We start from the raw sequence: 15878 nt of genomic DNA, 5'->3' as shown, positions 1-15878 counted from the left end.
GTCCCACGGGAGCTGCCCCTCCTGGCCTCTCCTCCCTCGGGGCCCTCCAGGATTGCCGCAGTCCCTCTGATTGCTGGTGGCCTGTATCCCCCCTGGATTTAGCCATGGCAGGCTGTCCCTGGCACAGTCTTCAAAGCCCAAAGCTGAGTCCCAGGCAGGCAAAACCCAAGCAGCCCTGGAGCTCCGCTAACACCACAGCCCTGACCCTTACCCTCCACCCACTGGCCCAGTGAGCCCCCAGAAGCTGAGACCTTGCATGGTCCCCCACAGAGTACAGGGAGGGGTGCCCAGCCTCTTCGAGGCCCCCCTCAAGAGCTCTCAGAGACTGCCCTTCCCTGGGTGCAGGCACCTCCTGCCACCACCTGCTTCCTTCCCCATTAAGGCTTCAAAACCCTGCACTGAAGGGACAGTAGCGGCCCCTTACCCAGCCCGGATGAGCACAGTGCTCTGAGGCAGGAGGGCACGTTGTGATGGGGGAAGGCTTGGAACCCCCAGGGCAGCCCTTGGGGAGTTCCCTGGAGCAATGAGCTGCTTTGACAGCCAGGGACAAACTGGCCACTGACAGTAATAGCAGCTAGCATTTTCTGAGCTTCTAGAATGTGCCAGGCTGTTCTAAGCCCTTTCCATGTGCCAACCCACTGGTCCACGTGCAGTCTGCAGAGGCTGGAGACTGTCACCGCCCCAGGGTACAAGAGAGCTGAGAGAGCACAGAGAGGTTAGGCAACCTGCCCCGGGCCACACAGCCTGTTGGCAGCAGACTGGGATTCCTGCCCTTACGTCGGCACCACACAGCACTGTCCCAGGGAAGAAGCTGCCATGGAGTGAGATGGTCAGAGCCTCACAGGGCACAAAGTGCTCTTCCCAACCCCCACCTCAGTGTCAGCCTTGGGCATGAGAACAGCAAGGCACAGAGAGGCTGAGTGACTTGTCCAAGGCTGCACAGCATTTGTCCTCATGCCTTCCCGCCCAGCCAGTGCTGTTCCAGCCTCCGGACCCCTTCCTCAGGCTCCCAGAGGAGCTGATGGGACCACTCCAATGAGCCAGGCCCTGCGGCCAGCAGCAGGCTGACTCTCGAGACCAGTGGATGGGTCACTCCTGGGCGCTGGGCCTGCCCCCTGCCACTCGCCCACCAGGGCGACTTGCCCTCATCCCAGGTTCTCTGGGGAGACGTGCCATCACCCCACCTTCTTCGGGAGGACTCCCCCTCTACCTGTCCACCCTGGGGGACCTCCCTCACCCTGCTGTCCCCCATCCAGGCGTTCGTGATTTCCTTCACATCTGACTTCATCCCGCGCCTGGTGTACCTCTACATGTACAGCCAGAACGGGACCATGCATGGCTTCGTCAACCACACCCTCTCCTCCTTCAACGTCAGCGACTTCCAGAACGGCACAGCCCCCAATGACCCCCTGGACCTGGGCTACGAGGTGCTCATCTGCAGGTACCACTCTCGGCCCCCTCGGGCAGGCCACACCTGAGCTGCCCCTGGGGAAGCCCAGGATGGAGGGGGGTTCTTCAGGGCAAGGCAGAACGAAAGCTATGTGGTGGGGACGGGGGAGGATTCGTTGGCTCCTGTAACTAAGAAGGCTGGGACAGGCTCAGGCACGGCTGGATCCAGCAGCTATGGTTTGTCCTCGGGCCCTGTCACCACTGCCTCCCGGCTCCGCTTTCCCCCATGTGGGCACCATTTTCTGGCAGGCACTCTCCCTGCACTGCCCCACAGCCCCAGCCTCACCCACTGTCTGCCTGGCAGCCCCAAGGGAGAGAACCTCTCACTCCTGAGAGTCAGCAAAGTCCCACGTCTGAGTCCCCCTGGCTTGTCCTGGGCCACAGGCTCCTGCCCAAATCTATGACTATCGCCGGGGGTGGAGGGCTGTCACTGGTAGGCTCAGGTCAGGTGCCGGGGTGAAGGGTCATGGTCAGAGAATGGGGAGACAGAGCCCAAGGAAAACTGGGGTGCTGTGACTCGAGGAGGGGGAGTGGATGCTGGACAGGCAGAAGCCGTGATGGCCAGGCCCAGGGGGCTCCATCAGCCTTTCCATCACAGCCGCTGTTGCTGGCCAGATGCCCGGGGCTGCCCCCTCCTGCACTTCAGGGGGTGCCCCATGAAGGACAGAAACCAGTTTGGGGACTCAGAGGTAGAACAGAGGCTGGGCCAAGCACTGCAGGTGGGGGGCCGGGGGCTCGGGAGTGGGGGGCACAATCCCTGCTGCCTAAGGGTGCCCCAGTGCAGGGGGACAACAGAAGCATAAACAGATCAGTGAAAAGAGGGGTGATAGTGGGAAACCCAGGTGAAGGAGCATAGGAGAGGGGCAACACGCCAGAAGAGGAGAGGGGAAAAGTGAAAAGTCGGGGGGAGCAGCTGTAGCCAGTTCCATTTTCCTGGGGCAAAAATTGTAAGGACAATAAGACCGAAGGAGCAGGCGGGAGCCTGGCATTCTGGGGTCAGGAAAACGAGGACTGAGGTGGGGTTGAGCCAACGGCACCAGACAGGGCCACTGGCTCTGAAACGAGGCTGAGAGCAGGGATGCAAAGTCGAGACACGATGTGATGCTGTCTGTGGACAGCCCACACCGGCAACCCCAGTGGACAGCAGAACTCAGAAGGCCTCGGAAGCCAAAATTCCCACCACAAAGCCCATGAGATAAAGCTCAGCCTTTTCTCCAGCGGCGAGGCTGCTTACTGCCAGCCTGTTGATGCCTACTTTGTACGTGGTGCCAGGAGCTCACTGATACGCCAGTGTAGTCCTTGGCCAAGAAGGGGGTGGTGAGGGAGACGCTAGAATCCACGGTACCGACCGCAACAGAAGTGGCACCAGGCTGCGGCAAAAAGCAGGCCCAAGAAACGAACAAGCCTCCCCAGCTGGGCCCATCTGGAAAGGCAGGCGGGCCACCCCAGCTGAGACCCCGCCGAGGGCACTGTACGGAGCAGGTGCTCCCAGCTGGCCCTGAGCGGTTAGAGGGCAATTGCACAGTGTCTGGGGTGTCCTGTTAGGGCACGGATGGCACCTGCTCTGGCATCTTGTGCAGCATGAAAAGAACGAGCCAGAGCCACGTCCCCCAAACAGAACAGACAAACAGCAGACAAGATGCGCAACATGACACAATTTCCAGTTTTAAAAATCCTGTCGACCCGCAAGTTTCAACATATTCACAGAGGTTCAGAAATCATAGGAGAGGCTGGTAGTGATCCCCTCCAAACTCTCTGCTGGCCACCTTGACGAGGGGATGGGTGGGGGTGCTGAAAATCAAGGTTGGGGGGCCTGCGATTGCCTCCCGCCCCCACCCTGTCCCCCACAGTCCAGAGGCTCCCGCAAGCCCCACCCCTAAACGCACGTTCTGTGCTGATTGCAACTTTCATACCAAGAACATACTCAGGCTTCTTATATCTAACTAAAAGTGAATTTTAGATGAATAATGATTAAGAACAAAAGAAGGCAGGGAATGTTTGGTTCATTTTATTGAAATTTCCCTCGAACATTTCAGTATTGACACAAATAGGGTAGGCTCTGGTGTCTGGAAGGACATGGGGCCCCGAAAAGTGGCTCCCCAACCCTGAGCCTCAGGGTGTCCTGGCCACCAAGGGAGAGGCCAAGAGGTCAAGGCAGAGACCCCGTTTTTCAGGGTCGCATGGCTTTCCCCCCGTGTTGATGGGAGCTCGTGGGGCCCTGCGCCCGCTTCAGGTTTTAGCCGGGCCCTGTCCCCACTGCAGGCACTGCAAGCTCCTCCCCTCCCCCCGGCTGCACCGTCATCAAGCTGGCTCCTGAGGGGTGGGCACAGGAGGAGCAGCCCCCAGCCCAGTCCCGGGCAGAGGGTGCAGAGAGCCAGGCGGAATTAGCTGAGCTGAGGGCCACCATCACTGCCAGCTACCACTGACTCCTGTGCCAGACAGGCATTGTCTTATTTAATGCCCACAGCCATGCCCACAGGAGGACATTATTATCCTCCCTGGAGGAGCTGACAGCTGAGCAAGAAAGCTAGACAAGGGAAAGAAAAGAACAAAGATCACTGCTGATAGAAGTCAGGAGGTGGGAGGCATTGTCTGGACACTGCTACAAATGGGCTTTGAGGGATGCATAGGAGTTTGCTGGGTGGTGCAAATATATTTCCCAGCATCCCAGTGCAGCTGACCTTGAGTGCACAAGGGAGAAGAGGGAGGAACAGGTGTGTGCAGCTTCTGATGCTGGGAGAACAGGGGCTGCCTGTTACATCAGCCTGCAGGAACCCCAGGCCCACGTGAAGGCTCAGCCTTGACCCCAGCTGTCTGTTGCAGGTACAAGGATTACCGTGAGCCTCCGTGGTCGGAGCACAAGTACGACATCTCCAAGGATTTCTGGGCAGTCCTGGCAGCCCGGCTGGCGTTTGTCATCGTCTTCCAGGTACGGCGGGTTCCTGTTTGTTTCCAGAAGGCTGGAGAATCGGGGCACTTGGGAAGTGCTCAGTACCCAGAGAAGGTCAGGAAGGTAGGAGCCGGCCAGGACTGGGGGTCTAGAGACCCCCCTCGAGAGGCCTGGAGGATCCCAGGGCCGACCCCAGGTCCTTTGCAGCTTCAGGTCCCAAAGAACTTCATGAAGTAAAGGGAGCAGCTGGTGGGCACCGGCGAGGGATCTGGACACACTTGGGGAGGGCGGGTCTGATTAAATAGAATAATAGATTAAATAGAAGCTTTATTGAAGGGGCAGAGTCAGATCCTTGGGTCTGTGCTTTCAGAGCCAAGGTGGGGCAGGGAGACCCCCACACACACATGCTGTCTCCCTCTCTGTCTCGGGGGGCAGAGCCCAGACACACAGGAGGGCAGTGGGCTCTCGGATCACTCGGCAGGAAACACCCCAACTTCAACGATGGCCCAGGAGCTCCCCACTCCTCAGCCCACTCTCTGGGAAGGCCTGGGGTAACTCCCTGAGGCCAGCGGGAGCAGGACCCCAAACTGAGGAGCCAGCTGGGGCTCAGGGTGGACGGTGGGGAGTAGACTTGCTGCACAGTGAGAAAGTGCAGATGCACCGAGCTCCAAACTGGGGATCCCAAGCACTGGCCCAGGCCCCAACCCTGCCCCTTACCTACAGGGTGACCTCAGCCAGCTCAGTCCCCTTCTCCGGGCTCAGCTTCCCGGCCTGTCGGCTCCTCCTGACACTTGGCAGTCAGCACCAAAGGTGTCCCAGGCTGGGTTCCCTGGGAGCAGAGCCAGAGCCGAAGACTCTGTGCAACTGGGTTGTGGAGGGAATGCTCTTGGGAGAAGGGGAGGGTGGGAAGCAAGAGACGGCAGGACAAGGAGCTCGGCAAGGAGGTGGTCTCAGTGGGAGACGGCCCCTGCCCCATCCGGCAGGGAGCTCAGGGTGTCACTTCAAGGCAAGAGGGCCACCTTCTGCGTGCCCCTGTGGCTTGGTCATCGGCTACGGGCTGCCCAGGCCAGGAGGAGGGAGGTGGGAAGGGCTGGTCCCCGGAGAAGGGGCAGCTGTGAGCCGTTAGCCGGCACTGGCCACAGCTGGGGTGGGGGCACCCACAAGGAAAGGGGATGACAGTGCCCTGGCAGGTGACAACCAGCTCAGCAGGAGATGCTACTAAATGCTCACTAGACCGAAGTCTTAAAAACGTTTTTTAGGTTTTGAGTCAAAAGCAATTTATCTTGCCTATTATCCACCAGAAATTTCTCCAGCAAGGTGGCACATGTGTAGGGTGGTCCCGTGCGTCTTTAGCAGACTGCAGAGGAGGCAGCTGAGTTTAGGTTCGATCTTTTTTGTGCTGTTTCTATTTCCATTCTTTTCCTTAAAGCCTTCCTCCTTGTTGTCTTTGGGGATTTGTGACTCATCAAATCCCTCCTCGGGTCTCGCGGCCAAGGAATTCAGAATTATCCAGAGAATTTTCCTATTTACCGGGGTCAGAGTATTTCCGGAAGGCCAGCAAGCATTTCCGGAGAGCCAGCCGGGCGCCTCTGTGCCATCTGGGAGGCCAAGGCCCGGAGTGGTGGTGCGGCGGGGACTTGTCCAGGATCACAGGGCTTGGGGGTGACAGGTGGGGGGCTGGGAGAGAGGTGGGGAGCGTGGCCCAGTAGCCCGGCGCCCCCTTCCCCTGCTCTGGGCTGGCTCTCATTGCAGAACCTGGTCATGTTCATGAGTGACTTCGTGGACTGGGTCATCCCGGACATCCCCAAGGACATCAGCCAGCAGATCCACAAGGAGAAGGTCCTCATGGTGGAGCTGTTCATGCGGGAGGAGCAGGGCAAGCAGCAGCTGCTGGACACGTGGATGGAGAAGGACGAGAAGAAGGATGGGCCTTGCAACAACCACAACCCCAAAGCCGCCCCCGACAGCCTTGGGGGCACGGCCCGCCGCAGCCACGCGTACCCTGGGGGCACGCCATAGCCCCCCGGGGCGTCCACACTCGGGGACAGACGGCCCCCGCTCCACCACCAGGGCCTTGCGGAAACTGTGTTCTCTGCAGACTTGGAGGGCCCCTTTCTGATAGGATTCCAGTCTTCTTTCCTTTCTCTTTGTTTTTGCACAAAACCGTTATGCAGGGACTTGTGTGTGACCGTTAGTACTCAAGTTAATCGAATTGATGGCTGGTGGCAGGGGGATGAGGCGGTGAACGCAGATGCTTTGCAGACACAGATTCTTGGGAAACTTGAGTTTTCCTCCAGAAATGATCCTTTTGAAACCTCCTGATGCCTTAAAACATATGCAAAAGGGTGTTCTAAGGCCCTGGGCAAAGGTGGGTACGATTTTTGAGGGAGAACAGAGAAACCGACGAGGAATAAATGTTGCTACCTGCCTCTGGTGAGCAGAGTTCGATGACTTTGAATCACCTTTTTCCTTCCTTACGTTCAGAAGCTGAGGTGTGCTTTGCTCAGAGAAGGCTGCCTTGCCCTGTCCAGCGGAGGGCGTGGGGATTTCACTTTTATTCTTGGGGTGCAGAGGCGTGTGACTAAGTGGGCCACCAGCACCCCTGGGTCTCCGACAGGCCCCCCTTCAGCCACTCACCTTCCCCATCACACTGAGCAGATTTCAATGCAGGCATCTCCATTGGGAGATAAAAGCAGGCGACGGGGAAACTGGCAGAGCTAGATTACCTCATCGGGGGTCATTTCTAAACGTGATTTAGGGTTGCAAGAAGTCCTGAGGCTTCCAGAGGTACAGTCACGGCTTTCGAATACTTAGTGATTTTTTAAAATCAATTACATGGGGGGATTTGAAGGGTTTTCTTCCTGTAGCTCAAAGGGTGAAAGGAGTTTATTTTACTAGTTAACCAAATACCATCGAAAGGAGTTTAAAATACTGTTATTACCAAAGATTTTTATTAATAAAAGCTTCTATTTTGGTAACACTGCTCTATATTTTTACTTACAGGAATGTCACTGGTGGACAAGTAGCCTTTTAAAAGCTTGTAAAAACAAGTCTCATAAATCATATGAGGGATCTCAATTTGCAGTAGTTAGATAACCAATTGTCTGAATTTCTCAAGCACCAAGAGAAACAGAAAAAATAAATGTTTACCAAAGCGGGGGGGCGGGGTGGGGAACAACATAAACGGTTCGTCTTGGAAACGTTGTTCTCGATGCCTGCAGACTATGGTCTCATCCATAGCTGTCGTAGGTTTTCATTATTTGCTAAAATCATGCAATCTGATGCTTCTATTTTCTCTTGTACAATAAGTCATTTGAAACAGGGGTTTTGTATATAAATATTGTATTAAAAATTAGGTGATTACCAAAAATCCTTTTATGGAAACCGTTTTTTTAAAAAGCAAATGTACCCAAATCAACGGAGTACTGTGGCTGAACGTTCATCTAAATAAATTTGAATACACGATGCTTTCCTCACTGGATCACTGTCCGTGTGCCCTTTGCCCAAAGAAACACAAGAGCCACCCCCAGGGTCCTGGGGTCAGTGCTGCAAATTTGGGGGTATCTTGTAAGCTTCTGTTTCTTTTGGCACCAGATGCACAACTTGCGCTAGATGGTCCTGGGACATCATCTCTCTGCAAGTGTGTGCATTTGTGCATGGGCAGGCATGCATCTGTGTGTGTGCACGTGTGCATGTGTGTGTTTGAACCCACTTGTTTGTGCGTATGCATGTGTGTGCTTGTGTGTGCACATACTTGTGTGTTCATGTGTATTTGAATGAGCTTGTGTGTGCACATGCATTCGTGTGTGTGTTTGAGCTTGTGTGTGTGTGCACACGTGAGAGCATGTGCCTCTGTGTGTGCATGCTTGTGTGTTGGGGCTGGGGATTGTGTCACTGTCCTCCTCCCCTGCACCGGTGCTCCTCCATCCCCAGGAAACCGCCCACCACAGGCTCCTGGTGGGGCCGGCTGCTCAAAGTCCCCCGGTGAGCCCATGGTCACTCTAAAGCTTTGGGATCACTTCCAGAATCCTGGAGGGGACAAGGAGACAATGGACCCAGGGTCAACATCACAGGAATCCCTCCCCTCTCCCTTCCCTGACTCTGTGGAACCTTCCAGAAGCTATAACGACCTCATATGGGGATCTTTATCCCCAGCTGATGGATGGGGAAACAGGCTCAGGGTGGGGAGGTGACTTTTACAGACCAGCCTGGGACCCAGGGCCTGCTGTGGGACTCCCCGGAGCAGAGCTTGCCCAAGAAGTGAGCTTCGGACAGGGCGGTCCCCGCCCCAAGAACCCAACACCCACACACAGGGACCCTAGAAATGACCCTCTGCCACAGGTGGTGTGTGACGCTACACTTCAGGGATCGCTCATTTACCTGTGCCTGTTTTGTAAATCACAGCAAAAGAGAGAAGTACTAACATTGTCAAGAAAACAGGCCAGGAAGGTGCACCTGGCACAGTATCAGGCACAGAGAATACATCAGAAATAGCAGAGTGAATAAGTAAATGGGAAAGTGATGGGTGGATGGATGGATGAATGGGTGGGTGGTTGGATGGATGGGTGGGTGGTTGGATGGATGGGTGGGTGGATGGGTGGTTGGATGGGTGGATGGATGGATGAATGGGTGGGTGGGTGGGTGCCTTTGAGTTGAGTGGACCTCAGAGCCAACCTGGCATGGCTGTGGGGTAGGTGGGAGGTAAGGGAGGTGGGTGGGTGGATGGATGGATGGGTGGGTGGGTGGATGGATGGGTGTGTGGGTGGGTGGAAGGAAGGATGGATGGATGGATGGATGGAAGGATGGATGGACGGATGGAAGGATGGATGAATGGGTGGGTGAGTGGATGAATGGATGGAAGGAAGGATGGACGAATGGGTGGGTGGATGGATGGATGGGCGGGTGGATGGATGGATGGATGGATGGATGGGTGGGTGGATGTATGAATGGGTGGGTGGATGGATGAATGGATGGAAGGAAGGATGGATGAATGGGTGGGTGGATGATGGATGGATGGGTGGATGGATGGGTGGGTGGGTGGATGGATGGGTGGGTGGATGGGTGGTTGGATGGGTGGATGGATGGATGAATGGGTGGGTGGGTGGGTGCCTTTGAGTTGAGTGGACCTCAGAGCCAACCTGGCATGGGTGTGTGGGTGGGTGGAAGGAAGGAAGGATGGATGGATGGATGGATGGAAGGAAGGATGGACAGATGGAAGGATGGATGGATGAATGGGTGGGTGAGTGGATGAATGGATGGAAGGAAGGATGGACGAATGGGTGGGTGGATGGATGGATGGATGGGTGGGTGGATGGATGAATGGGTGGGTGGATGGATGAATGGATGGAAGGAAGGATGGATGAATGGGTGGGTGGATGATGGATGGATGGGTGGATGGATGGGTGGGTGGGTGGATGGATGAATGGAAGGACGGGTGGATGGATGGATGGATGGGTGGAAGGAAGGAAGGATGGATGGACAGAAGGATGGATGGGTGTTTGGATGGATGTTTGAATGGGTGGGTGGGTAGATGGATAGATAGGAAAATGAGGAAACTAACAACTATACCTCTCTGCCTTTGAGTTAAGTGGACCTCAGAGCCAACCTGGCATGGGTGTGGGGTAGGTGGGAGGTAAGGGAGGACATGGAAGGTAAGCTCTGTTACCTTCTGGCCCACAGATATGCCCACAGCAAACAGTCCGCCCACTGCTCTCTCACACAGCCGCTGGCACAAGAGCACCTGGCAAGGGTACACACCTTATACCTGGAAACCTGACTTGGGATCAGTACAAGCATTTTAGCCTGGTTTCCTCAGACGCAAAGTGTACACAGCTGCCCCTGCCAGGAGCCCACAGGGGACACGCTGTGGGAAAAGGGCATGGCAACCTTGTAGACTTCAGTCTGATTTCCTCAGCTCCCCCAGGTATTTATTTACTGTTGCTCCACTCGTTCAATCTCAACCTCTCTCTCTCTCTCTCTCTCTCTCTCTCTCTCTCTCTCTCTCTCTCTCTCTCTCTCTCTCCACATATTAAAGAATAACAAAGAAAGCTGCACATATCATAAGTATACATCAGTCAGTGGCCACAAAGAAGACCCAGCACCTCAGGCTACCCTTCCCGCCCCTTCTACCAGCCCCCTTCAGCCGAGACCCTCCCGCTTCTAGCAACAGACACGAAGCTGCCTGGTTTGGGGTGCTGGTGGCTGCTGCCCTCTGCCGGCTGCTGCCGGGGCTGCACGGGGAAGGAACAGCCAGCCCTGGGTCGGGGTGCCAGGGCCCCCCTCTAGTCATGGAATCGAGAAGAGCCGGACTTGCTGGCCAGGAGCCCACGGGCGCAGACCTGTACCCAGGCTCCAGGGGCGGCACAGCCCTGAGCCCCCCACACACACCCCTCGCCGAGAGGGGAGCAGAGGGTGAGAGTGGGCCAGCCCTTCTGCTGGCAGGCGAGGAAGACAATGGCCCAAATCACTGTGCTTTTGTTTGAATTTGTTAACTTAACCTGTGTGGGGATATTCTGGGGTGGGAGGAGGACGGTAGCATTTGTAGCAAAGCAGATTTTTATTTTAATTTCCTATTGGGTTGGGTTTGGTTTCCTTTTAACCTGCTGCCCCCGGGGCTCTGTGCCGGGTCCTGGGGGACACCGGGGCTGGGTCAGGCCACCCGCTCACCCGGAGCTCCCACAGCGGCCCACACAGGTGTGTCTGTATCAGCCCCGGGCCAGGACACATCGGGGTTCGTACAGCCTGAGGGGAGCAGGGAGGCTTTCTGGAGCATTCGGAGCAGGGGCCTTGGGCGCTCCCCAAATAGGTGGTGTGGGTGGGAGGGCATCAAAAGGCTGGCTCTGCCGGGGAAGGGCAGCTGAGAAGGGCAATAGGAATGGCCCGGAGTAGGGTTTGACCCCTCGGTCTCGTGGATCCCCCCATGTTTCAGCCCCTTCCCCAGAGCTCTCCCCACCCCCCACCAGCTCCACCCTCCACCCTCAGCCCTAGGCTCAGGAGGGGGTTCCTCCCCCAGGAGCCTTACCTGAGGGTCCCTGGACCCAAGGAGGGCCAGCCACAGGGGGTCAGGTCCAAGTCCACCAACTGCCCAGGGAGACCCTTCCCCTTCCTGCCCTGCATCCGTTTCCCATGGCTGCCATCACCAATGACCCCAAACTCAACGGCTTAAAACAGCACAAACGTGTTCTTACAGCTCTGTGCATCAGAAGTCTGCAAAGGGGCTCCAGGGGCTGAAACCGAGGTGTCGGCAGCGCCGCCTTCACTTCTGGAGGCTGCGGGGGAGGCTCCTCCCTCTTGCCCTTTGCCAGCCTCAGAGGCCGCTGACCATCCTTGGCCCGTCCCCCTGCCGCCTCCTTCAAAGCCGGCCACGGGGGCCGAGCCCTCGCCCACTGCAGGCCCCCAGCTCTCCTCCTATGCGGACTCACGATTAGATCCCCCCAGGTCAATCCAGGGTGGTCTCCCCAACACAAAGCCCTTAACTTCAGTCTCCTCTGCATGATTCCTTCTGCCGTGAAAAGTCCCATCCGTGGGTTCTGAGGGCATCTTTGGGGGGTCATTATCCAGCCCACCATGTACCCTTTGCCCCCAGGCAGGAGTCTCTCTTTGGAAAAAACAAAACTGACCACTCCCAAGAAAAGGCACAGATCCCCCAGATATCTGTGGAAAGCCTTCAATGCAAAACAAAAAGAGAAGAGAAAAAGAAATGAACCCGGGGGAACTGGACAACACAAGGAAAATAACTCTGAGCATCGTTCTTATACATAAAAGATGAATTTGCATCCATAAAACCAGCACAAGAGGCTTTTTCTTTTCTTTCCTTTTCTTGTCTTGTCTGGTCTTTTCTAAGGAGCAAGCAGAAGCCAGGACAGGCTGCGACGTGGGACGTGGCCATCCTCACTGTCACTCACACACACACTCACACGCCCCCACCAGGTGCTGGGTGCACACCTGGGAGGGGTCCACGCCGGGGTCTTCAGACCTTCCTCACGAAGGTGGCTGGGCCAGGCCATGGTCCAGCACCCCAGTCCCAGGGGGATGGGGACTTCCTCTGTCCACAGAGACGCGAGGCCACAACCGGCTGTGATTTCTGAGCTGGGACAGGCTGCGACTTCTGAGCCAGGACAGCCACTCTTCTCGAGAACTCCCTGGAAGACTCAAGAGGGGTGCTTCTTCCTGAGATTGTGATACTCAGCAGCCATGCAGGGTGATCCCCGCGGCTCCCACTGTGGGTGCAGGCTCGGCTCCCAGGGAGGGACGAGAGAGGTCAGCACCCACCTGGCTACAGAGGAGCCCGCGGGTCCGGGAGAAGGCCAGGCTCCGAGACCCCAGGGGGCCCGGGGCTGCAGACCACCAGGGAGGGTGAAGGGGAGGCTGAGATTATTTTTTCTCCCTTCCAGTGCCAGGGAGAAAAGGAGTTCTGCTTTGACTCACCCAAAGGTGGAGATTTGTCTCTGAGTCCTCTGAGAGGTCAAGGGGGCTTGGGGGTCCTGAAGGGGAGAGAAGAGGCTTGAGGGGCTCCAGGCCTCCTCAGCAGCGACTGGGTTGTGGCTGTGCCCAGCTTCCAGGAGCAGGGTCCAAGATGGTGCCCCACAGAGGCCCTCGACCTCCAATCTACATCCATCCCACATCAGAGGCCGCTGGGAGATATCTGAACACAGGGCATTGCCCTCTGCTCGCCCCAGTAGGGGTGTCGGGGTCAGGGACCAACACAGGGACTGAGGCAGTCATCCGATCGGCCACCTGACATCGGACAGCCGGCCTGTGAGCATCAGGCTCCAGGGAAGAGGGAGGATGAGGGTGTGGGGCCCTGAGCCAGGCCTGAGAAACCCACGGTATGTGCTGGGAGGCTGCTTGGGGGTCCAGTGGGAGACTCTTATATCCCACTACTCAGAATGAATGAATAAATTGGCTCATGTACAGGCTTCCCATGAGCTAAGTCCAGACTACCTCAGCTAGCATGGTGCTCTCTTATTTCTTAAAACTCAAGCAAACTCCCATGCAAATCTGGATTCAGGACTTCTCTTGAAAACTCAAAACTGCTGACAATTCTGAACCCCTGTGCCCCATTGACAACCTTGAGCTGGAGGCAGGAAGAGGCTGCGGCCTTGTCCGACCACATGGGTCCCACCTCCCCGGGGTCCCCCAGTTCTCAACAACCTCTACCTTCCCTTCTTCAGAACAGGCTCACAGATAGGTGCACCTGTGGATGCTGGAGTCACTGGCCTTTCCAGTCAAATCTCAGGCCAAGTTCCAATCCCTGATTAAAAACCAGCTGGTCTGCAAAAAGGCAAGAAAGGAGAAACAGAGAAACAAGGACCAGAGGAAACAAATAGAAAGCAAATAATAAAATGACAGTATGCTGGTTTGGATGTCTGATGTCCCCCAAAACACCATGTTCTTTAATGCAATCTTGTGGGGGCAGACATATTAGTGTGGATTAGGTTGGAATCCTTTGATTGTTTCCATGGAGATGTGACTCAATCAACTATGAGTGAAAAGTGTAATTGGATTATTTCCATGGAGATATGTACCCCGCCCATTCTTGGGTCTTGATTTAATCACTGGAGTCCTATAACAAAGCTCATGAACAGAAGGACCTCAGAGCAGCTGAGAGTGGCATTTTGGAGATGGCTGTTGAAAGCAGACTTTTGCTGACACTTTGGGGATGCTAGCCCAGTGTTTGCTCTGGAGAAGCTAAGAGAGGACAAAACTCCCCAAGAGCAACATTTAGAAGAAAGCACAGAAGCTGAGAGAGGAGCTGGAACACAACCCGGGATCAGCAGATGCCAGCCTTGTGCCTTCCCAGCTAACAGAGATTTTCCAGATGTTATTGGCCTTCCTTCAGTGAAGGTAAACTTGTGTTGGTGCCTTAATTTGGACATTTTCATGGCCTTCAGACTAAATTTGTAACCAAATAAACCCCCTTTATAAAAGCCAATCCATTTCTGGTGTTTTGCTTAATGGCAGCATTAGCAAACCAGGACAGATTTAAGTATCAGCATGTCAATAAACACCTTAAATATAAATGGTCTAAATACACCAATTAAAAGAGACTGGTAGAATTGACTTCACAAAAAAATGATCCAACTTATGCTACTTATAAGAAACCCACTTCAAATTCATTGTAAGTAGGTTGAAAATAAAAGGACAGAAAAAGATATACCATGCAAATGCTAATTTTAAAAGCCAGAATAGCTATCTTAGTATCTGATAAAGTAGACTTCAAAGCAGAGAAAATTACTAGAGAAAAACAGGGACATTATATAATGATAAAAGGTTCAATCCACCGGGAAGATATAATGATCCTAAATGTGTACACATGAAGCAATAGAATATTAAAATAAATAAAGCAAAAACTCAGTAGAGTTGAAAGGAGAAATAGACAAATCCACAGTTGTTAGTGAAGACTTCAACACCCACCTCTCATCCATTGATAGGACAATAGACAGATCATCAGCTGAGATTCAGAAAATCTAAACAATGATCAACCCACAGGATCTAATCGGCATATGTGGAACACTCCACCAAACCACAGCAGAACACACATTCTTTTCAAGTACCCGTAGAACATTCACCAATATAGACCATATTCAGGGTTACAAAACAAACCTCAACAAATTTAAAAGAATTGAAATTTTACAGAATTTGTTCTCTGACCATAATGGACTCGAATTAGAAATCAATAACAGAAGGACATCAGGAAAATCTCTAAACAGGTGGAAATTAAACAACACACTTCTAAATAACCCATTAGTCAAAGAGGAACTCCTAAAAGAAATAAAAAACACAGAAAATTTAATGAAAATGAAAACACAATATACTGAAATTTGTGAGGCACAACTAAAGCAGTAGTGGGAGGCAAATCTATAGCACTAAATGTATCTGTTAGAAATAAGAAAAGATCTCAACTCAGTAACTTGCTTCTATCTTAAGTGGAACAAGTATCTTATGTTGTGAAGTGTAGGGGACCTGAAGATAGACAATAGCCAGTGAAGGGGGAACGATAGTCTAGTGAGAACAGATAAGATACTGAGGGTGATCTCGATGTTGCGGGAATGCTCAGGAATGACTATGGTTTGTTAATTTTCTTGTGGTATGGTAGGAGCATATTGGAGGCAATGAATTTGTTTCAGGATATTTGCTTTTCCTATTCCTTTGCTCTGGTTTGTTTGGAATTTTTTTTTTTTTGATAAATAAAGTTAATTTTTAAAAAGTTTCTACCTTAAGAAAAATAGCAAAATAAATCAAAACAAACAGAAGGAAGGAAATAATAAAGATAAGAAGAGGAATAAATGAAATTTGAATACAGGAAAAAATATGGAAAATAAAGGAAACAAAAAGATGGTTCTTCCAAAAAATAAATAAAATTGCTAAACTTCTAGCAAGACTAGTAAAAATAAAAAGAGAGAAAACACAAACAACCAACATTAGGAATAAAATAAGAGCTATCATTACAGATCATGTAGTCATTAAAAGGATAATAAGGGAATACTTATAAACAATTTATTCTCATAGATTCTACAGCTAAAAAAAAAAAAAAAAA

At 53.5% G+C, this 15878-nt stretch overlaps 1 protein-coding gene across 5 annotated transcripts in view; it reads left to right on the top strand.

Annotated features, from left to right (window-relative positions):
* ANO1 (anoctamin 1) overlaps window positions 1-7494 on the top strand; it is a 174762-nt gene extending 167268 nt beyond the window's left edge. For all 5 annotated transcript variants that reach the window (XM_037840409.1, XM_037840407.1, XM_037840408.1 and 2 more), the window contains 3 exons: window positions 1257-1441; window positions 4273-4378; window positions 6092-7494. In XM_037840409.1, coding sequence (XP_037696337.1) covers window positions 1257-1441; window positions 4273-4378; window positions 6092-6358 — 558 coding nt within the window. In that variant the 3' untranslated portion in view covers window positions 6359-7494. The remainder of the gene's footprint in view (window positions 1-1256; window positions 1442-4272; window positions 4379-6091) is intronic.
* Window positions 7495-15878: the final 8384 nt, after the last annotated feature.

Source organism: Choloepus didactylus, chromosome 6, assembly GCF_015220235.1.
Source record: "Choloepus didactylus isolate mChoDid1 chromosome 6, mChoDid1.pri, whole genome shotgun sequence".
NCBI lineage: Eukaryota > Metazoa > Chordata > Mammalia > Pilosa > Megalonychidae > Choloepus > Choloepus didactylus.
Note: the sequence above shows the minus strand (reverse complement) of the source record. Positions and strands in the feature narration are given on the sequence as shown.